The following is a 24,678-nucleotide window of genomic DNA, read 5'->3' on the forward strand; positions in this document are numbered from 1 at the left end:
AGCCTCGAATGTCAGCTAGCTAGCAATGGTATATTAGCAGATAGTTAGTGGTAGCCTCGAATGTCAGCTAGCTAGCAATGGTATATTAGCAGATAGTTAGTGGTAGCCTCGATGTCAGCTAGCTAGCAATGGTATATTAGCAGATAGTCAACCATCTCGAATCACAGAAAGGAATGTCTGCTTGTGACTCAAACTTTTCCTTGACAGAAAATAAGTTACATTATATATATGAGATTAAATAGTCTTAAGACCTGTGGTTAATGTCTAAGGTCAACTTACATTTATTGAAATTAATTTAAGACATTTAAATGGCTTCATTTCTTTTGTACATGAATTTAAGGACCACTGACACCCTGTCCTCCATCAGGTTGATGTTTCAATAAATAAGGCTGATCCATTTCTAATACAACCAAGTAATTTCTCATATTTCAAAATAGTTTCTTGAAAATACAAAATGTACACCAATTATTCATGGATTGGGACTGTGAAGATCAATAATAATAAAAATAGAGCCTCAACATGTTGCATTCATTGATTTAAAGAGGCCAGTGGCTCTTTTATGCTGTTCATCAGATGCATCTCTAAACAGAAAACGCTCCTAATATTGACGGTGGCTGAATTTAAACCCATAAATTATTTATGTCCTGCATCTCCTCTGGGTTGCAAATCTTGTGTTTTGATGGGGGAACTTCGAAAAGAGTCACAAGAGTTTCTTTTTGGACAGGCACAAAACCTGAGGGTGTTAAATCCCCAAGGCATAAACTGGAGAATATTTACAGCTTCTGCAGAAAAGTTAATGAACTCCACGACTGAAACGGGTTGCAGCTATGAACTGTGCATGAAAGCCGTTAGATTTGCACTTCCCTTTGACAAAAGCCACTTTTAAAAGAAAAGTTGATTAACATATTGACAAAAATCACCATCATCATGACATTTGTTCAAACACTGGACTTTGAAAGCTACAAACCGGAACCCAATGTGACCAACTATGGGAAAGCCATCTGTTATCCGTAGCATCTTTTTCCTGCATGTCTTGGTTATTCATATTTTACGCCGAGCATCTGATGACAGGAGACTTCTAAGACAAGTGACAACTCGAATGAATTTGGTTTCCACGATGCCTAGCAACAGCAACAAGCTCAGTGTAAATGCAGCTACAGACAGGCTGAGCATCCAAATTCAACATGATCACCACTGTTCCACAACACTTCCTCCAAGCGACAGCAATCACAACGTGTAGAAAAGAGTCAGCTATCTAGGAAGGCTTCAGAGGACGGCAGGGGGCGCTGGCGGAATTTTTTACAAAAGGGGGGCACTGGGATTCCTTTGGGGGGCGTTTGGTCGAAGGTAAACTTTACACATTAAATGCACAACAATACCCGTTTAGACTTTGAGCAACTTGGTAAAACTGTATTTCGTAACATTAAAACATGCTTGGCTGCAACTGCATCGATGGCAGCTCTCCTTCTCTTCAGTATTTGTAGCTTCTTGGCGCAGCTCCGTTCCTGCTACTAGTAGCTTCACCGCATCAGTTCAGCGTTACACCGGCTGATGACGTTGCTGTGATTCACTTTGTCTGGTATTTTTGTACATATTTTTGCCAGTTCTGTGATCATGTCAAAGCAGCAACTTATATTAAAAAGTGTTTTATTTCCGTTTGAAAGCTGCCCGCTTCCATGGAAGGACAACAGAAAATCGCTCTTATAAACATGTAATTACTAAAATCACGATACCATCACTTTGTATCCCTCTGAAAAATGAACCCATTTAAATAAAGAAATCCCTCCATGGTGATAGATCGATGGAGAGCGTTCATTTTATAGCGATAACGCCGGTGCTGTAAGTGGTCCGGTATGAAACTGGTGTGATAGAACAACGGTACCACAGCACTTTTAAATTTCAATAATCAGAATGCAGAAAATGTTTCAGTTGTTTTAAAAGGTTTATGTCAGTCTGCCTTTTCCCCATCAATACGCCATAGGGAGTTAAAAAAACAAAAAACGACGCGCACATTGCGCAAAACTCTGAAACAGGAGAAGCGGGACATAAAACGGAGCGACGAACTAGATGTGAATTATGGCATAAAAACCGAGAATCCGACGCTAAACAGTGAAAAATGAATACATGGTGTGAAACATATGATGATTCGGCGGCGCAGCAGGTGATGAGTGAAGATTACTGATGGTGAGCGTGCCATGTGGGTGACATTTTATGGATGATACTCTGATCTCCCATTCTTCTGAAGGCAGCACAGAGCTGCACCACCAGAAACCGACAGAAACACTGAAGAGAAGAAGAGCTATGATTAATGTAGTTACAGTTCTATCCATGTTTTAATGCTGCAGAGCTCAGTCGGTTTGCAAATAGTTCAAAGTTTAAACTGGCATTGTTGTACATCTTATCTGCTCACTTTGTGGAATATTAAACAACTAGAAAATGGCACAGAACAAGAATATTTTTCCACTCTGATTGGCTGCTGTTAGGCCTACCGATTTTAACTTGAAATTTCATTGCATTTTTTTGTAGACACCTGTAAAAATAATTTCTGTTCTCATGGCTTTTTTGTTCTCTGGGAAATTATTTTTGATGATAAATACAGAAACAAGCATAAAAATCAAAAGATCTACAATAGTGATAGTAACTTTAATAATAAAATAATAGTCAGTACAAAGTAGCCTTCAAATTCTTTGGTGGGGGGCGGTAAGGACCGCCCCTCAACCTTTTTGGGCGCTGGCCCAAAAAGGTTGAGAAACACTGATCTACAATATGTCCTTAATGAATTTGAGTTACAACTACATTTAATTTCTCTTTGGGATCAATAAATTACTTTTTAATTTCAACTTAAAGAACCAGTTGGTCAAAACTGCTGGAGCTCAGATTGGGTTGCTAGGTAACGGGCGGAATTATGCTGGGGTTGCTAGGTAACGAGCTAGCAGAACTTGCTGATGTGTGGCTTTACATTCCAGAAGTTTTTGAAATGGATCATTTTTACAAACAATAAAATACATTAACTTGTTAGCAAAAAATGGCTAGGTTTTTTTTGTTTTGTTTTAAGCATCAGAGGTTCCCTTTAAGGTTCAATATGTGATTCAGAACATGAAAATTCATGAGTTTTCAAAGTTTGGGAGACGACAAACTTGCTTTAAATGTCAAAAATCAACGGAAGAATTAAATATATTTAGAAATGACCATCATACAACTGCATACAGACCAAATTACACAAATGATTAACAATCCCCTCAAGATTGTTTTTTTAAAATGTTTCAGAAACACCAAACAAATGGGTCAACAGCAGTTTAGCGGAATTTTTAATGAAGCTTAAAACATTAACCAAAAATAATTAGTGGTTTTATTTCAGGATCTTAAATGGTTTTATACACATAGTGACAAAGACACAGTGACCAAGTACAACTCAGGTGGTGTAAAAATGACACCAATAGGTAATTAATTAAAAGCATCTGACCAAATTCGATAAGTAAAGTAAGTTTGATCGGGATAATGACAAAAAAAAAAAAGCAGAAAAAGACCTTTTAACTACCTGAGCCCCCTGAATAACCCACAGTTAGTCAAAAACCACTAGGATTTTTCACTATTTTATTCACTCATCTCCAGTTATTAAACATTAATAACTGTTTTCACCGTTTACAGGCTGCAACGTACATGTGCACATGCATACAGATTATGGGAGTCCTTCCACACAATATCATTCACATGTGGGACACACACGAGTGCAGCAGATCAAAGGGACGTCAAGCAGTTCAGCGGCTTTCTAATGAAACGCTTATCCATCCAAACGTCCACAGGAAACAGCAGGGAGCCACAAATGGCTCGAATTTCAGCAGCAGAGAGGCACGACACGGCCGTTAAAGAGTCTGCGTTTTGCTACGACTTGATTTCTATTCTCACTTCTTTGATATGTTTGTTTTAATAAGCCGCTAAAATAATTGGGTACAATTTGGGAGTGCTGAAAGGGAGAAGGAGGCAGAAAAGTGATGGTAAATGTTTAAAAACGTTGATTAAAGTTCACAAGATCTGCTAAATTGTAGGAATGGGTTAACAAGAATCTGAAACTCAACAAAAAAGTGAATAAACTTATGAATAGAATCAATAAATAAATGAAAGAGTAAAATCTGCTAAGGTTTTTAGTCCAATATGGCTTGAATAAATTAATATTTACCAGGATAAGGGGTATAAAGATGGATTTCTAGAACATAAATGTATTATTTCCTTAGTCAAACAAGTTAAACTATATGAATCTAGTCATATTAAAACCGGATAAAATAAGACAATACAGGGCAAGAAATGTATTGGCTCGCTTTAATAAGGAGTAACACATAAATATAAAAAATCTAATTAATTGCAGAAAATTCTATGCAAAAAATCAAAAATCTTAAGTATTTTTGGTCTATTTTCTAGTGTACACCGGAAATAAGTAACTTTTCAACTTTTTTAAATCAATAAATCCTAAATATTGATAAAAAAAAACTAATAGTTTCACAGGCAGATTGTTTAAGTTATGGAAAAAATGTCACATGTGGAACTGCCAACTTTTTCACCATTATTAAGAAATTGTTTATTTACCCCAAGCTGCTATATCTCACTGAAAAGTTGCTTTTATGTTAGTTTTATCTTACTTCAAGTGAACTAATTTATTTGGACTAGCAACTAAACCAAAGTTTACTTGGTAAGATTTTGTGTTTTTTCATAGTGAGGATGCTCAGAGTTTTCTTCATTATTATGAATTATAATTCTTTATACTAATAATACTCCAAATGTTTCAGTTCTTAGAACCAGTTTTCTTTTTCAGGTTACAGAGAATAAAAAACCAAGACTGAAGCACCTTTAACCATTTTAGTGAAAATATTTAACATGAGAGGAAATAAAAAGTGTATTTATTGTTTCAGTAGTGAAATTGGTTAATTATTCAGAAGGTTTGTCTCATTTTAACATGTTTGAGGACATTACAGTGTTTTCTTTCAGTTAGCATTGTGCTAACAACTTTAAGGACAATATTTTTGAATGAAATTATGTTTAAAACCAGAATTTGAAGTAATTTTTAAGATGGTCCCTGTGGAAAATTTCTAGTCAAGTTAAAACGTTCAACCTACAGACGTCTTCCTGCCACTAGGAGGCGTCACACCATCCTCTCCTCCTCAATCTTTCCTTCATATTTCCCGTAATAAATCGACTCCGAGAGAAACCGTCTTTGAAGTTGAGCTACATGCTCAAAAGGTTTTTATTCTCCTTTTCCTAATTTGGACTCGAGTGTGACAAACCACAGAGCCTTCAGAGTCTGTGGGGTCTTTCTTCATTTCTTGCAGCTTTGAAAAGCAAAGACGCTGAACTGAAACATTTTCACCGCCTGCAGACCTTTCCTTAGTCACCAAAATTCGAGTCACATCTCGCTGCTTGGTGCACCTTTGATTCAATTCATGCAGGAGAAGAACTTTACTCTGGACGGATCAGAGGGAAATTATTCTTGCCAACAGAGGCAAAAATCTAGTCAGTTGAGCTCTGAACACTGCAAAAACACAAAATCTACCAAGTATTTTCATCTACTTTCTAGTGCAAATATCTTAGAAGACATAAAATAAAACAAAACTAACTTACAAGTAATTACAGCAAGATAAAGGAGCTTGTTTTAAGTCAACAATTCCTTAAATATAGATGTAAAAATACAAGTTCTACTGGCAGATTATTTCACTCATAAGTGAAAAATGTGAAGAAAAAAAAATATCCAAAACTCGAAAGTGATTTTTATGATTGTGTTTTAGGGTCATTGTAGATAGAATAAAAGGAGAAATTTTCCACCCAAAACTCAGAAATTTTGTGTTTAATCTCAGAAATTTTCTGGCAAACTCTGAAATTTTCTAGAAAAATTTTCAATCATTTGAAATTCAGAAATTTCCAAATGTTTATGAAGAAAATTTCTATTAAACTAATTTTTTTTTTCTAGCAAATTTTCTTATTTTTCTAGAAAATTTCTGAGTCTTTTTGGCAGAAATTTAATACTTTGCTGTATTGAAAAAGTTTTCAGTTACTATTGGGCTCGATTGAACAAATTTATTTAAATTAATAATGGAATTTGAGTCAAAAAAGTAGATTTCAGTAAAACTTTCTGGATAAACTTAATTTTACCTTCTGTTAGAACCTGGCTATAAGAACACAAATACTTTGTTTTATTTTACGTTTTCCTGTGTAGGAAAATTATATTTGTAACAATTTATCTGCATCTACGGGCCAAATCTGTGTCATTTTTTAATTATAGTATGGGGCCGCACAAAATCAGTGAAGGGGCCATGAATGGTCCACGCACCACACTTTTGGACACCCATGTTGTAAGTGAAATCTACCAGTGGAACTAGTATTTTTTTAATCAATATTTAGGAATTATTGACTTAAAATAAGCTCTGTTCTTGCTGAAAGTTACCAGTAAGTTAGTTTAGTAGAAAAAAAGAGAAAACTAAGATATTTACACTGGAAACTCGACTAAAACCACTTGGTAAGATTTTGTGTTTTTGCAGTGTATTACGTATCATTTTAATGGGATCTTCTGCTGACTTTACGTTTTTCCACTCTTAAAGACTTTATTTTTCTTAAAAACATATTTTATTTTTTATTATAAAGGCATTTTTATGCAGGTTTTACTTCTATCGTTTGCTGCAGGTAATCTTTATTTTATCTTGTTAAAATATCAGATTTACACTTTTCATTTTTGTATTTTCATTCCTGCCTTTTCCTTTCTGCAGGTCCATTTATTTAAATGTTTTCATTAGAGTTTTATTTTTCAGTAACAGAGGTCAGGTTGGCGATGGTTGACTTAGATTCATGTAATTTAGTTTTTATGTCTTTGTCTTTCCTGTGGAGTTTTAACAACATCATCCTAATTTTTTCAGCTGATTGCTTTTAACATAAAGAGCTGGGAATAATTCAGGTGCCTTAGTGTGAACAACAAACAGCACTGAGTTAAAATTAAAAAAATGTGATACATTTCATCCAACAAAATTAATCTGGTGATAAGAACTGCAGCTGTGTACATCTCACTGGATAAATTAAGGGTATTATCTGCAGATACTACAGAGAGAAATTAATTTCGCCTGATCTTTTGGGAATTAGCCTGCTGCCGTCCTCAAGATGATGAAAGCCTGGTGTTTGTACAAAGATATACTATTTTATTTTACAATTATTCACAGGTAATTTCTGTTTTAGAAGCGTTTACACGGAACTTATGAGGCAAAATTCACATTTTAAATGTTCTTATGCTTCTATTCTGTTTCTAAAAACAGCCCAAGTGCTTAAAAGACTCTTGGTGTCTCGAAAATAAGCCGTTTCAAAAACCTGCCAATTGAGTTACATACTACGGGCAATGCTCCGTTACCTAGCAACCAAGCAGAGCTCCAACATGTTTGGTCAGCTGGTTTTACCACTGTACAATAGATGCTGGAAAGAAAAAAATAGAAAAAGAAAAAATGTGTTTTGTTGCTGACTTACTATTCAGAAACCACTTGTTGCATTCTTGTTGGTTGTGCAGGAGGTTCCACTTGTGCTTTTCACAGATGTATGGCTGCATAATTGTGCATCTGTTTTTACGTGTGAGTGTAAACGTTAAGTAAATATCGAACTGAACAGACTAAAATCTCATTATCTAAGAATGATTTTATGGAAAAATGTAAAGAATATGTTTTGTATAGGCCATAAACCTGTTTAAGGAAGAGCAATAAGTAACATTTAAGGCTTTAGGATGAGATACCATCACATGTAAGATGAAGATATCACTCTGAAGTGAATCATTGTAGGCTAAGATAATAATTACTTGTAGTTTAAGGAACTGGAGAACAAATAAATGAGGAAATTCTTCATATTTTGAGATGAAAGCCTGTCGGTTATAATCAAAAACAGAGTAAAAAGAGATGCTGAGCGCTTTGAGCGACGCTCTGCGGCCCTGTCAGATGTGATTTTCTCTGAACCTCACTGAGTTTGCTGACGGATGAAAATGACCCGGCAGAGAAAACATCACCTGCCGCCAATTTAACACCTTCAGCTTGACTGAAGGGGTGAACAGGGCTGAGAATAAAGAGGTGGTTTAAAAAGCACCGAAACGCAGCAGGCGCTGCAGCTGCTGATTTATTCTGCCTCCGTTTGGAAACCTGGGGATAATCGGCCAAGAAATGTAGTAATGCATTAACAGAGCAGGACCAAAACTCTAGCTTGGTTTCCAATAAATGGCCCTCTGTGTTCTGTTTTGTGTTTCCAATATGCTGGAATATGCGAGTAAGTCATCCTATTTTGGTCTAACCGAAGATTTTCCAACTTTTCACATCTGGACAACAGAAAAGTCAATTAGTGGATCATTCAGTCACCAGAAAAGAGCAGAAATGTCAAATATTGACAGATTTTAACTATTCAAAAGCCGGATTCTGACTTTATTTTCTCAGAATTTTGACTTTAAATTATAATTCTGTGCCATATGATGTCAAAATCCAAATACATAACCAAAGATTTTTCAATTATGTTGTTAGTGTATGAAAATATTCACAAAACTGTTTCTTCCTTGTTACAGGATTTGGAAAGCTTCACTTTATCCACACTGTTTCATAGACTTAAGTTGTAAGACAAGATTTGCCTGATGGTTAATAAATAATTAAAACAATTTGGATTCTGAGGGAAAAAAATCTAATTTAAAAAGAGTTCAAATTCTGAGATGACAGCCAGAATTCTGAGAAAATAAAATACAATCTGAAATTAAAGTAAGATATTGAGATTAAAGCTAGAATTTGGAATTTAAAATCAAAAAAACAAAAAAGTCAGAATTCTGAGAAAAAAAATACAAATTCTGAAATTAAAGTCAGAATTTGGAATTTAAAGTCAAAATTCTGAGGAAAAAACTGAATTATGAGTGGGAAAAAAAATCTAAATTATGAAATTAAAGTCAGCAATTTGAGCACAAAGTCAGAATTGTGATGTTAAAGTCACATTTTAGGAGAAAAATCAAAATTCTTAGGAAAAAAAATCTAAATTCAAAGAAAGGTTGGAATTCTGAGAAAAAGAAATAAAAATTCTGAAATTAAATTCAAAATTCTGAGAAAAAAGTCAGGATTTTGAAAAAAAAAAACATCAGAATTTTATTTTTTGTTTGGCCTTAATCTTTTTCCATAAAATGTAATCTTTAGATATTTGTAAGAAAATATGTGGTTTATGAGAAAATCGTTGATCCACAACAAAATCTTTGATGCTAATAAATTCATCAGAAATTCTTTGTGAACAAAAAAGTGACCTTTTGCTCTCAAGTCATTCAGTTGGACAAACTCATAAACCAACAATTTGTCAAGTAGCGTTTGTAAAAAAAAAATAAAATAAATAAAAATAAAACAGGAGCAGAAAAAGTGTGTTAAAATCCGGTTCCCATGGAAACGGCATCTTTCCTCACAGCCAAGGTGATTAAATGTGGCGAAAATGTGAAAAGAGTCAAAGAAATGTTAAAGTTGTTGTGATTCTGTCGGATGTGACTTGTGTTCACAGCTTTGTTTTTCCTGCAAGGCATTCTGGGAAATCAGCATCGTCGTACTCACGGCGCCGGAACGACTCACAGATTTCCGACTGAAAGCGTGTCAGGTGGCAGATTAAGAACAAAAGAAGAAAAACAGATTTTGTTTTTCTAAGCTTCGAGTTTATCTCGATGTTCCAGGCGCATAAAGAGATGAACTGAACTGAGTCACAGCTCTGAATCCATGAAAACTTTCACCCTGTTACTTTACTAACACCTTTGATTTTTGTCTCTTTAAGGACTTTAAGTGATATGTCACTATAGTGATTAAATATTGATTAAATGATTAAATATTGATTAAATGATTAAAACATTGTATTTGAGTATTATTCAGAGAATAAATTTCAGATTAATCAAGTTATATGTATTTAAACAATCTCAGTCATTTTATGCAGTACTGACATAAAATTTAGAGTTTTAACATCACAGACGGAAAAATATTGAGCTATTAAACAATAATCAAGTTAATCTTATCAGAAATCAACTTTAAAGCATGGTGGTGGCAGTATGATGGGCTGTTTTGGCTTTGAATTGCACAAAGCTTATTCAATAATGCAGCTACACTGTAAAAACACAAAACCTTACCAAGTATTTTGGTCTAATTTATAGTACAAATATCTTTAAATAAGAAAAAACAAAGTACAATTTACTTTTCAGCTTGTCTTAAGTTGATAATTCCTTTAAATTGAGAGTGAAAGTACTTATTGTTTCACTTATAACACGGGAAAAATGTCTTGTTAAAAGTGAAACAATCAGCCAGAAGAACTAAAACTTTTATTAAGGAGTTAGTGACTTAAAAGAAACCCCTATATCTTGTTGAAAAGTTAATTTTGAGTTAGTTTTGTCTTATTTCAAGAAAGCTAAGCGAATTGGACCAGAAACTGGACCAAGAATACTTGGTAAGATTTTGTGTTTTTGCAGTGCACAACACCACAAACAAATATTACAATAAAAATAATTTACAAACATAACAAACAAGACATGATGGTGTTCCTTAAGACACAAAATTCAAACCAACTGCTTCAACGACTTACAAATATCCCGAAAAACATAAAATACTTTATCACCACATCAGAACTAAATTAACCCTTAAATGCCTTTTTAAATGCCAAAAGAGGAATATTTACCCTCAGATTTTCTTTCATTTTGAGTCATTAAATTTGTAGATGTTCACTATTAAAATATTGCTTAAGCTTTATTTTACCATCAAATGTGGATTATTTTAATTTATTGTGTATTCTACATGTATTCAGGCTATTTCGGTTCTGGTTCTGCTGGAGGTTTCTTCCTGTTAAAGGAGAGTTTTCCATGCATGAATTTTAAACTAACTTGAGACATTCGTCAATTCCTGCTTTCCTGATTTGTGGTATTTCTAAAAATGTTGAAATGAAAAATGTACCAAAACATGCTCACAATATTTTAAAAATTTCTTTTATGACTTATTACAAACATGCAAAACTGTCATTTTTATACCCCAAACAGCCATTTAGAGATAAAACCTCTAAATTTAAAAATAAAGGTCCTGTTTTAAAAACAAAAAATAAGGAAATGTGTAATGTTAGCTTAGATACATGAGGAAATTATAATGAAAAAAAAGTTCAATTTTTAATGTCCATGATCAGGCATGAATGTAATTCCAGAAGGCAACATATTCTTTAATTTTTTGGCTTTTGCTGAAGGCGACAACTAAAACCCAGAAAAGTCGATGTTATTATGAAATGTTTAAAAGCAGGAGGTTGAAAACAGCTGCAAAACTTTGTAGTGATTTAAACATTTATTGAAATTTTAATAACACGGTTAAGCCAAAAGAAAGAAAACTGACTGGTATGAAGTAGCACTGACAGCTAATTTCATACACACACACACACACGCACACACACACACACACACACACACACGGATTCCTGCTCCAATCTCCAGGCCCCAGGCATGCTCTGTTGGGGATGCTCTCAAAATACACGCATCAATCATGTCGCAGACAGCAACGCCGCACCTCCCCTCTACGCCGCTCCGAACCGACTGACGCAGGAGCCTCAAGGTGAAGGAGGGCGCCGCGTCTCTATGTCTATAATAACTCACCTGTAGGACTGCGCGCACACACGCTGTGTCCCCTAAAAAACTTCCAGCGTAAAAAAGGAGAGACGACCGAGAAATCTATCAGAGTCGGCAGAGAAAAGTCTGAGTTGGTAGAAGAGATGGAGATTTGCCTGGACGCATCAATCTCAAGTCTATTAAAAATCAATCTGAGGGATGAATTTTCATTTTTAAGAAGCGACAGACATGTTGAAAAATTAGGAAACGCTGCAAAAGTGAAACTTTAACATTTCTGGACATACGGAGTGTGGCTAAAACGATTAATCGTGATTAATCATGACCAACTGCAATACTCGTCAACTAATTTTGTAATTGATTAATCGTTAACTGGAGTATACAGACCAGAAAAAGGCCATTTGCTGAAACACACAAAACAGTAATGAAACCAAAACTTCTAAGCTATTCAATTAATCGGTTAATGAAAACACTGTTGTGTCATTCCTTTGGTGAATGACGAACCATCTACCAAAAAAAAGTTTTATTTTTGTGTTTTAGGCAAAAAAATAAAATAAATTAATTTAAAAAAATCTTAGTTTAAAAAGCCTAACCCAAATGTATTTGCATCTTTTGATTTAGTTTAAGGTTGAAACGATTAATCATGATTAATCAGTTGATTATTGAAACGATCAACTAATTTAGTAAAAAAGGCAATATTCTGAAAGAACACACAGAACCAAAACTATATAAAAAATATTTGTACAATTTGAATTTAGGATTTAAAAAAATAACCTTTATCTAAAAATAGTAATAATAATAATAATGTTAAATTAAGCAGGTTTTGCCGTCCAATTATTGATTGATTGATGCAAAAAGTTCTCAATCTACAACTGACCAACAGTTCACTAAAGGAATGATTTGTTGTCGCAGTTTAGGCAGTAAAATGTTTATCGAATTATTGGTTTATAAAATGAAAAATCTGCAGAATGTGTACATTTTTTATACGATTAATCGATTAATCATCTAACTTATCGATTAAAAAATCAAATACTAAAATAATCGTGACTTGCAGCCAAAGATGCATGTGTTAAAGGGAAATAGACCCACTGCAGTTCAGAGAAGAGATAGAAAAATGGGTTTAACGCAAGCTTTGCTGTTTCCCCAGGAGAGAACAAAGAAGAAGAAAGTGTGAGCCCAACGTTTGTCGGTGTGAGACGGTTAATAACTTCTCCCCTCACATGATCAGAATGTAATTACAAGCCGCTCTATATGCAGACGCGCGATGTCTGCGGGGGATTCGTGGAAGCGGAAGACAAAGGAGCTCTGTAATACGATTAACATCCTTCAAACCTGAGCATCACCGGAGTTATAATCCCGCTCCCTGTCAGTGTTCATTCACTCCGCTGAACCGTCTGCAGGAACCAGGATAAACAATCTGACAGATTATTTATCAGCTGGAACTCACCTTCCTGCAGTGGCTTGGAAAATTTTATTTACATTCCTAAGGGTTTAATCAAATCCTGATTTTTCTTTTACATGAATTTCATCTTAGCTTTAAAAACAGAATGAAATTCAGTCTTTAATTCATAAAACTTTCAACTTTTTCTCAGCTGATTGAATCAAATCAGAAACTTTCAGCAAGCATGTGGCAACAGTGGGAATGAATGACTCAGTTTTAACCAGAAAAAATTAGAGAAATTTAGAGAATCTAAGGATGCATGAACATCAGCTGTTGTTTTGTTCGCTTTATTCAAACTCCAGTTTGTTATTCTACAACAAACTAATTTTCTTTTTGGGTCACATCAAGACCAAGAATGATCTTAAAGGGCTGGTTGTTCCAGAAAGGATTTTAAAAAGTTATTAGCAATCAGTTAAAACAATAATAAAAAGCTACGTCTGCATTCAGTCAGTACTTCTTAAAATTGTTTAAATTATTTTTAAGTCATTGTTGATTTTGAGGTGCCAGTTTAGAAATATGTGCCAGAATGTTTGAGCTTCTTTATGACTGTGAAAGTCAAAGAATTTCTCTGATTTTCTGAGAAAAAAAATCAGAATTCTGTGAAAGAAGAAAATTCTGAATTTAAAAAAAGAATTCTGAGGAAAAAAAAAAACAAAAACTCTGACATTAAAGTTTGAATTTTGGAAAAAAGTCAAGATTATGCTTTTCTTTAGTGGCCAGTCTAAAATTTATACAATTTAACTTTTTCTCTTCCATAAAATTGTTCCGTTTGCCTCAAGAACAATTTCAGACACTAGAAATTAAGTGTTAAATTCACAGAATAAATACAAGAAATCCAATAAAATGAACATAAAATCCTACAGAATGAGGCTAATGCACATTATAGAGAATATTTTCTATTGTAAGACTTTAATCTGTAATCACGTTACTCTAAATAAAAGTTAAACGCCTGCATCTAAATCAACCATTATGTTCAGAGGCCGCATAGAAATACTATAATGAGCCGCCGATGGCCCGCAGGCCACACTTTGGTCACCCCTTGTGTAATAAAGCAGCACTTTCCATTAGTCTTATCACGTATATTCCAGTTAAAACACACAGCAGAGTTTGTGGCTGTAACATAAAATACTTTCTCCCAATGTTTACTTACATTAGGAGAAAAAGAAACAAGCAGTTCCTCCGTTTCCTCTCACCCAGCCAACAAATATTTGCTATAACAGAAAGAGAAAAAAAGGAAATTAAAGAGTCTGTCCTACTTCTTTACTTCCAAAACAAAAAAAAAAGAGACGGGAGGCGTGGAGAGGACAAAGATAGATCTGGAGGTAGAAAGAGGAGGTGAGAAAACATAAAGGCAGAGAGGCTGAAAGGGATTTATATAGTGAGTTATGCAACTAAAAGGCGCCTGTGATATCAGCGCTCTGCCTTCACTGGAGAAGATGCTGCTTTGAAACAAATAAACCCGTCGTACGTCATCGCTCAGCGTTTTGACAGGATCTGGTGTTTGGGTCGCAGCTGACTTCAAACATGAGAGAGAACAAGTTGTTCTCTAAACCAAAGGTGACAACGTTTACTTCAGGTGCTGCAGTTCATGTGAGATACAGAACATTATAATTTTCACTGCACAGACTTTCATCTGGCAGGTGATATCAGAGCTTACCTTCATCTACTAAAAAAATGTGAAGCTCCAAACAGCTCAATTAATCTCTGTTGTGTTTAAAGGTGGATATTAATTTAAGAACCCAAAAAAGCGTTTTTTCATTCAGACACACTAAAAATCAGAAAGTAGGTACATGTATGGAAGACGACATGACTTTAAATGTGATTTACCAACTGGAGTTTATTTAAATTTTGATGTTTTAACATATAAAACGGCAGTTTTTGCAGGTGTAGACTCATTCAAGGAAACACTTCACATTTCAGAAATTCCTGTATGATTAACATTGAATACGCCTCATTTTAAAAGTAGTAAGAAGTATAATATCATCAGCATAGTATTTACAGGAGATATGTTAAAGGATTAGCTCTAATGCCAACTGTCACATATTGAAATCTTCATCTTTTACTTGTGTCCATTATTGAGCTTGTCTCTGTCAAATAAATAAATGAAAAGATGATATATAGAAAACCAATAAGGCAGAAATGAAATGGGACCAAGGACACGCCTCTGTGGAACTCCATGAACTCAAACAAAACCTGCAAATAAGCTTTTTGTTGCAGTCAGTTGTATAAATTTGGAGTTATATTTTGTTACTGAGCAAAATGTGACATTTTTGTATAAACTTGTTTAATTATGCAATATTTAGCCTAAAACCGTCTTTGAGCTGCCCTCTTCTGGTTGAGGGGTGGCTACTGCAGTTGAATTTTCCTAAATGTAAAAACATCTCACTCAGACGCACAAAGTAACTTTTCAGCAAAATATAGGTGCTTGTCTTGAGTAGATAATTCCTTTATATTGATGAAAAAGTACAAGTTCCATTGGTAAATTATTTCACTAATAACATGGAAAAAATGTTTTGCTACAAGCGAAATAATCTGCGAGTGCATCTAGTACTTTTTAAATCAGTATTAAGGAATTATATGCTTTAAAAAGCTCCTAAATTCTATATATAAGTTAGTTGTGTCTTCTTTCAAGTGTACAAAAGATTAACTAGAAACTAGACAAAAACACTTAGATTTTTTTGTTTTTGCAATGTAGATTTGTTGTTTTTGAAAATAAAAAATAAATTGCCAGAAAAGTCTTAAAAGCTGCTAAATATCGCAACAAAGTCACTAAGATAGCAAAAGTACTCCGAGTTGGGAGTACAGCCCCACACTTGACCACGCCCCCAATTTTATTAGGCTCCGCCCACTTTTTGTGGAATTTTTAAAATTTATCAGAGTTACGCTTTTAGTTCCACTTTAAGATTGTCTGAAATTCAACTTTGTAACAGAGATACTTCCAAATGATAAATATAAAACAAATATACCCAAAATTGTAACAAAAAAACCTGCCAAACATTTTGAGTGACAGCAAATCGTATACATTTTCAAAGGTTGACCGTTACCAAGACTGTGGATTCTCCTGCATAATGATACATTAAAAACTCCGGGGAAGTGACCTGGATGCTCCTAAAAACCCAGCAGGATATGTTATGCTGTTGTAGTGAAGGACTGGACTGCAAATGAAATCAAAACCTTCAGAAGACATAAAAACTACTGAACAAGACAAATGTCTAACTTCCTTGGAAGAAAACGTTGGTTTAGACATTCTTTCTCAGCATTGGCTACTTAGTTGCTAAAATAACAGCTAAATAGAGGAAAACAAAGAAAAACAAAAAACAAAAAGCGAGTAAAAGCAAAGATATGACTATGTAAAAAATTTAGCTCATCATAAAACAGAGGAATTTAATTGGTTTAAATAATTTTTTCAGTGAAAAGAACCCAACTAGAGTCCAATTTAAAGTGAATTGCAGGTGTTTTATAATCCTTATAAACTGAGATGCTAAAGGATGAATCTCTCAATTGGAATGAAATCAAACGGATCAGGCTCATCATATTACTTCGACCTTTCTGATAAAAGAAGTCAGATAAAAGTCGACTTCTCTGTATTCACTGCTGCACATCTTTGCCATAAAAAGTCATTTTATGCAGTTTCACTCTCCTGCTTTCAGCCTGTTGGCTCGTCACACCCCAGAGACTCCACCCTGCGATCCTCTTAGTGCTCATCGGTGCATAGCTGCACACACACACTCACACCTGCAGGCACACACACTCACACCTTCCCACCAATCAATACTAAACTTACAGAGGTAGCTTTTTTATCCAAAACTGAGCTAAGCTCCCAGGGGTGGCTGGTGCCACAGGCTGTGCAGGCTTTTGGCTTATTATGTAACATTGTAGAGAAATAGAGAGGATATTAAAGGTGTGTTATGGGAAAATGTGACCCTGGTAAAGCATCTTGTTTTACTTCTGTTTTGAAGATTATTTTGTACAATTCAACTGAAAATAAAGAATGTGTGAAATATTGTAACATGTAGTAAATTTATCTAAGCTAATTTTAATAAACTTGCCACAGAATTCAGCTTTCTCAAGTTCACACCTGCCGCTCATTAAATGACTAATTAATGGGGGGATTTTTTTTTATTACAGTCTAAAACTAACAGCAATAATCTCAGCTGGGGTTCATTTTTTACCATGTTATTCATTAATTTATCTATGACAAAGTTCCAAATTAAACATTTAGTTAGCAAGATGAATAAGCTAAGTATTCAGTTTAGCTTGTAGTTAGCAAGCTAAATATTTAGCTAGAAGCTAAATGTTTAGCTTTTAGCTAATTAGTTAGAGTGAAGTTAAATATTTGACTTGTTTGCTATTACTGAGTTAGCAAGCCAAATATTTAGCTACAATTTAAATATTTAGTTTGAAGCTAAATATTTAGCTTGCGAAATATTTGGTTTGCTAACATTTAGCTAGAAAGCTAAATATATAACTTCAATCTGAATATTTAGCTTGCTAACTAAAGATTAAGTTTGAAGCTACATATTTAGCTCACTAAAAACATAAGCTAAGTAACTAGAAAACTAAATATTTACTTTGAAAACTAAATATTTAGTTCTAAGCAACATTTTCAGTTTGTAAGCAAATATTTAGCTCCACAAATTTATGGAGTAATATTTTAATCTATAAATATTTTGTTAAGCTAATTATTTAACTTCAATCTGTTGTTAAATATTCCTTTCAATCTGAATATTTAGCTTGCTAACTAAAGATTTAGTTTGAAGCTGCATTTTAGCTAGCTTAAAACATTTAGCTTGCTAACAAAGTATTTAGTTACTCAAGTTTGAAGCTACATATTACTCAAGGAAAATTTAAAATTACAGTGTAGTAATTTTTTTTCCCGAAAAAAGTTGCTCAAATAAATGTAACCAGCTACTACACTGAAAAAACACAATGGAGTTCAAAATTAATTTGTTAAATGTAATAAAATTTAATTTATTTACGTCTGTTTGTCATGACAACATAATAAACTTAATGCATTTATTTGGATAAACTCAATTTTTTTTTTTAAAGTTGAATCACTTGTTTCCTTTTTTCAGTGGGTCACTTTTGACTAAAAAGTGGTGATGCTTCCAAATCAGGATTAAAAATATAATTAATTGCAACTTTTAAACCATGACATTTAAAATTACATCTACTGTTTTTGCCAAAGTTCAAGAATTTTGTGATTTTACAGTTTTTTCTTAAATATCTTGAGTATTATTTGTGCAAAATACACATAAAATAACTACAGATGTGTGGAAGAGTCTTTTAAGACTTTAGATTCATTTCTTTCACATGGGAAAATCTAAGCTGATAAAACACGTGGTCTGATCAAAAGCAGTTCTCTCAAACATCAGTAATATCTTCAGTATATGAGCGTCTTGAGTGTGAAAATTGGGTCGGAAGTGCTGCAGATAAAAAGACTCGATCACATTTGGACTAATTCCTCATTGGTGTCTCCGTCTTTGTTTCCGTGTCATTTCATCATCTTGGAGATTTTTATCTCTTCCATCTTTCATGTTGGAGGAAAAGTCGGAAATTCGTGCAGCTGCAAAAGTATTTCTGTGATAAACTGAAAGATAATCCACTGAATCTCAACAACATGTAGAAAAACAACAACATGTAATATATTATAAACTTTCTTTTCAAGGGCCATTTTTAAGACAATATTGATCGATTCAAATCCATTTAATTCTTTCTCGTTCACAAGTTAATAAAAAACTCTCATGAAGATGACAGCGCTTGTGTGTTTTATTTGTTTTTCTCTAATTTCTGCTGCATTGATATTCCTCCGTTCTTTTCCGTTGGAGAGTGTGGGCGGCTAAGCGACACTTCAGCTCTCCCTCGGTTCCAGGATAAAGAAGTCTTTGTGACCTGGACGCCGCTTCAACCGCTGACGTTATCAGTACATTAATTGCATACAAGAAAGCAACAATCCAACATTTAAAAATGATTTATAAACGTCAAAGCTGCTGCTTCTTATCACGCCGAGCGGTTTAATTTAGTGAAATAAATGCAGCCGATATCGATGAGTGCGAGAAGTGGTGGACATGCAGCACTCACCATCCTCTTTGCATTCCTCCGGCGGCTTTGCCTTCTTGGCGAGCCTCGGGTCGAGCCACGACGTCGTCTTCGTGTTGTGGCTGCAGAGACAAACCAGAGAGCGAGTGAGCGGGACTGCGGTCGGCGCTGAGAGAGAGGAGGCTTCCAACAAAGAGGCGAGGCTGGTGGACTCCTAACTCGGCTCTTCAGAGAGGAACGTGCGCCTCCGAAAAGTTAAAAACACTCAACGGGAACTGAAGAGGAATCATTATTTTTAATTAGCGTACTGTCGCTCATTAGGAGGCAGAGGAAGAGGGTAGAAGAAGCGACAGATGGGCAGATAGATCGATAGAATGATTAGGAAACATTTTCCAGAGGCTAAATAAGCAAACTGGACTCAGGTTAGCTAGTAGCTGCATTTACACTGACTGTATAATAGCACAATTTGAAATTTTGAAAGTAAATTTGCTTAATGGAAACATGACGATTGCTATTGAAAAATGTGGTTTATTGAGCAAAACTGCAATGGAAACACTTTTTTCACATCACGAGACACATGATCAACAACCAGACGTTACCACCAGCAAAAATCACGAAGAAGTGAAATAATCCGCCAGTTGAACAAGTAACTTTTTTGTTTTGGTGTTTTAAATCATCGTCTCTCTCATTGCTGGAAGAACAGCTTAGCTTGTTCTTGATACATTATCTTGGTAAAACCTCTTTTTTGTGTAGTGTCTGAGAAACAAATGCATCATATGTCGGAGATTTCAAGTGGCTGCAGTCACTAAGCTGTCAAACACCGAAGTGGAAGAGACCCAGGAGTTCTGCACTTCAGTTGTAGTGAGAGATTAAATGTCCTGTCCACAAAGGATGTTTTTATCCTTCAAACCTTGAGTAAAAGAACACATTTCTTTGTTCTTGTGGAGAATATATTGGTCTTAAAGACATATGATACACTGCAGGCTCAAAGAGGCTTTGTGTTAGGTAATAATACATCAGCTAAAATGTTTATAAAATGAAGTGTTATTAATTATTTTAGCACCTTATTTGGAATGAAAAAGCTGTAAATGTGACCCTTTATGCTTCCGTGAACAGGTTAAGCTAAATCTATGGACTGTAAAAAATATTTTTTTCTTAGATAATTAGATTTTAGTCAGCTCAGTTCAACATTGACTCAACCTTTTCACCCGCATGTGAAAATGGATGCCAACAAATCTGCAATTATACAATCGTACATCTTTGAAAAGCAGAAGTGAAGCCTTCTGCACAATCAACAAGACTGCAGCAAGTGGTTTCTGGATAGTAAGTCAACAACAAAGCACTTCCACTCGTCCAACAGCCATTGTACAGCGCCTACAGTGGTAAAACCAGCTTACCAAACATGCTGGAGCTCCACTTGGGGTTGCTAGGTAACGGGCGGAATTCCACTGGGGTTGCTAGGTAACGGGTCAGTGTCTGCTTATTTGTTTCTTTACATTCCGAAGTTTCTTGAAATGATTCGTTTAAAGACACCAAAAAACATCAAATTACTGCCCAAAAAAATGTCTGGGTGGATTTTTTTTAGAAACATTTGAGACCCAAATGAAAGTATAAAAAAGTGCAAAATGTGATTTTTTACATAACAGTTCCCCTTCAAATGTCACTAATAATGGAAGCTTTTATGAGCTCAATGTGGTTTTTATTTAGAAATACCAACACTGAGATATCAGAGCTGTATCAAAGTGTTTATGATTTGCAATAATACACACTTGTTCATCTTGGAACACGCTGTTAATTTTCCAGCAAAAACCAGTAAATGTGTGAAACCCACATGTGCTGAGAGGCACAGAAGTAGCTTGGGGGAATAGCATGTGGTCGTGAGTCATTAAATTGTATTTTAAGGAAAAAATATTTGAGTATCTCAGTTTTAGTTCCACTTCTCTGTCCTCTACTGAACTGGACTGATGGATGAAACTGACGCTGGCTTCCCCAGAGCTAAAAATAGAAGACAAAGTGGAAGCTGGACGCACTTTAAAGGAGATAAATGAAGCTCCACCTTCAGCATGGAGCCAAGGTGGGATGCTCTTCCAGGTGAGCTTGTTTTATTTCCTGTTTGATTCTTCTCCATCTGTCCTCCTCTTTCTTCAATGACTCATTTCCCTTTCTACTCTTGTCATCAATTGATATTTATAGTCAGCCTGCATCACTTCCTCGTCCCCCCACTCAATCTTTGCTGCTTTAAATCACCATCGCTGTTTTTAACCTTAACTTTGTCAGCTCTTCTCTGCAGCTGCTTCACTTTCAGGCCTGTAGATAAATAAACTGATCTCATGTGGCGGCCAATCGCAGATAAGCAACGTCTTGGCAACAGCGATTAGCAAGCTGCCACTTCGGGGGGCAAAGCAAATTAATTGGGTAATGTCCTCGGTGGATGTGGGCCACAAGAAGTCATCTCCAGTGGGGGGGAGGGATTAAAAGTTTGCTGCTGTTGTTAATGAAGACAGAAAGTCGTCATGTATGGCTGCTGAACACACATTTCAAGCTAGTTTGAAGGATCCAGTCAAGAAATGACTCAGTCATGTAGCAAAAATTATGTCTGCTTGAACTTTATTAGTGCGTGCATAAGAACCAGTCTCTAAATACACGCTGAATTCCCTTCACACCAATCCAAAAGCACACGACAACTCCATTATTCTTGCAGAATAAAGACTCACCTACAGTTTTACTGCAGCTGTAAAGCACTAACAACTGCAATGAGCTTTTTACAGCATAGTTCAGAAGAAGACTGGATTTCTGGGGACTTTTAAATCCTTATTAAAGCACCATGCACCCATTTATTTTGTCTCAGAGCAAGCATTTTAGCTAGAGTAGAGTGTAGCATGCAATAAAAAGGTAAACATTGGATCATTAAGAGATTAAGCAGGAAAAAAAGAAGCCAAGTGTACAGAGTCTACAAAAACTGTATTTGGTGGAAAATACATTCTAAAAATGAGACAAATTGTTACAATTTGTCACTTTATTTTGTTAAAGTTGGTCAGAGTTTATCCAAACTAATGGTAAAGATGTGCAAAAAGTTTTAAAATACATAAATCCTGAATAATTGCAGAATAATTTTCCATTGAGAAAAAAAAGGGCAAAAAATCCACTTTTAAATTTAATCAAATTTAGTGAGTTGGGTAAAATTTTCTATTTAAAAAAATCCTTTTTCACTAAATTTTTTTTGCCCCTTTGTTCTTAACATTAATGGAGGCAACATTTAAAAAGTATTAATCATCATGTAGTGGATAAATCTCTGAGTAAAGCTTCCATGCAATGCATTGGTAGCATCCCTTTAAATTAAATACACTGATGAGTTTCTAATTTTTAGATATTACTTTCTCAGAAAGCACAGAAAGACAAACAGCAGATAAGGTAAATATTGAACATATCAAAGTTTTTCATAGTTTTATTATTTCTTATGGGGTTTTGTCACTTTAAATCCAAGCAAACATGCTGGAACTCTGCTTGGGTTGCTAGGTAACGGGCGGAATGCCGCAGGGGTTGCTAAGTAACGGATGGAATTCCGCTGGGGTTGCTAGGTAACGGGGTAGAGTCTGCTTATTTGTGACTTTAAATTACGGAGGTTTTTGAAATGACTCATTTTCTAGACACCGAAAAAAATGCCAACTTACTGCCAGAAAATGTCTGGCTGTATTTTTAAAGCTGTTTTTAGAAGCAGTTAAGATCCAAATGGAAGAACAAAAGTGTGTAAAATGGAGTGCAAAATAGTTCAAAATGTGAACTTTGCACAATAAGTATTTTTTTAAAAGCAAGGACTTACTTTCACTCAAGTAAAAATGTTTTTACTTTTACTAGACTGCATTTTTGTGAGTTTATTTGCACGTTAAGCACAGTGTTTGAGCAATTTCTCCACCTGCGTCTGATTAGTTTCTACTCACTCGATGAAGTAGACTTCTCCTTTCTCGGTGTAAGCCATCTCCCAGTTGTCAGGCAGCGGTCCTAGCTCGTCGTTCTCCTCTGGTTTGGGGACCACCGTCTTCGGGGACTGGCCGTCCTCCTGGGGAACCTCTGCCGGGGCCTCTGCCGGGTTACTCTGAGGTCCGACGTCCCCTGAAGCATCTGTGCTCTTGTCTTCGTGCTCGCTCGACTCTGAGGTGACAACAAGGTAAGGCAGAGTCAGGTTCGACATTCTCAGACGGAAAGGACAAGAGGTGAGGACAGGAGAGTGAAAGACAAGACAGGAAAGGCGAAAAAACCCCAGAGAAGTGACGGATTGAGGCATAAATATAGGAACGAGGGATTGGAAAGGGATAGGAGGCAGTGACTCAGGGGAACGGCAGGGAGGTTAACGAGACAGAAAGATGAATAAAGGAGAGGAGACAGTAAAGATTGAGACAGAAGCAGGCAGAGATGCTCTACTTTGAGTTGTGGTGCTGTGTGAAAGTGTCACAGGAAGAAAAATGGGAAGAGATGCCAAGTGTCTCTTTCCCAGAGGAGATCTGGAGGAGGAGAGCGGAGTGAGGGGAACAAATGAAAGCGAAGGGATTGAGAGATAATCTATGGGAGGGAAAGTGAGAGTTAGTGAACTGCTCAGATCACAGAGACCGCTGTGCTCTATTGATTCCCCTTCAGCTGTGCTGGTCAGACCACACTGTCCATCTACAGACACACACGGCTGCTACTGAGCCGAGAGCAGCAGCAGGAAAGCTTCACACCCAACATGCCCACAGGCGGAAGGTACTGAGCTTCAGTCAAGAATATTTCCTCTTCTCCTGCATTCGTTTATCTCCCTGCTTTCAGAGTCATCGGCATCATTTAGAGCAAAATTTGCATCACAGCCGCATATCGCAAGTTTTCCTTGAGATTACAGAAAGTTTCCACAGTTTATAAGTCATTTCCAACCTGACAAATTTGATTTTCAACTCAAACCCAGCTAGTTTTTGGCAGATCAGTGGGAATTTTTTTGCAGCGTCAAATAATGATTCTTTTAGTTATCGATTAATCGGATATTCTGACGATTAATCGATCCATTGGATAAAAAACACTGGCACATTCTGCAGATTTTGTATAATATTACACTTTGTGTAATAGTTTTTATAGAGTTATTACTTAATTCTCCTAATATCACGACTTTATTCTGGTAATATTAAAGTCTCATTTTCACATCAACAACTAGTTCATGCTCTTTGTTCTTTAAAGCGACAGCTGTTCAATGCAGCATCAACAGTTTTCGTGATAAAATTTGGAAGAAATCTCCAAACAATCAGCCACATGCAACATTTTAATAAAAGTGACTGAATAAACTCATTATCTGTCATTTCTGTTTGCTATTAACCAAAAGTAGAAAAACATTTCCACTTTTGTGTAATTTATTTATCACCAGTGCTACAGTCATTGTAGCAATCATCTCTATTATTGCATGTTTTCCTAACATTGTGCAGCCCTGGTGCAAACAAGATAATATAGTTTTGTTAATTTCTGTGTCAAAATTATATTACTGTGAAAATGTAATATTTTTAAGCCAAAGTTGTCAGACCATGAGAGTCACATAGCAACTAACTTCAGTGATTTTATGCAGAAAATGTTCTCTACTTATATAATTTGT

At 35.4% G+C, this 24,678-nt stretch overlaps 1 protein-coding gene across 13 annotated transcripts in view; it reads right to left on the reverse strand.

Annotated features, from left to right (window-relative positions):
- magi2a (membrane associated guanylate kinase, WW and PDZ domain containing 2a) overlaps positions 1-24,678 on the reverse strand; it is a 237,516-nt gene that overhangs the window by 70,209 nt on the left and 142,629 nt on the right. For all 13 annotated transcript variants that reach the window (XM_016673025.1, XM_016673027.1, XM_016673026.1 and 10 more), the window contains 2 exons: positions 23,012-23,222; positions 19,116-19,195 (listed from right to left, as the gene is read on the reverse strand). In XM_016673025.1, coding sequence (XP_016528511.1) covers positions 19,116-19,195; positions 23,012-23,222 — 291 coding nt within the window. The remainder of the gene's footprint in view (positions 1-19,115; positions 19,196-23,011; positions 23,223-24,678) is intronic.

The sequence above is a fragment of the Poecilia formosa genome, unplaced genomic scaffold (assembly GCF_000485575.1).
Source record: "Poecilia formosa unplaced genomic scaffold, Poecilia_formosa-5.1.2 Scaffold69, whole genome shotgun sequence".
Classification (NCBI taxonomy): domain Eukaryota; kingdom Metazoa; phylum Chordata; class Actinopteri; order Cyprinodontiformes; family Poeciliidae; genus Poecilia; species Poecilia formosa.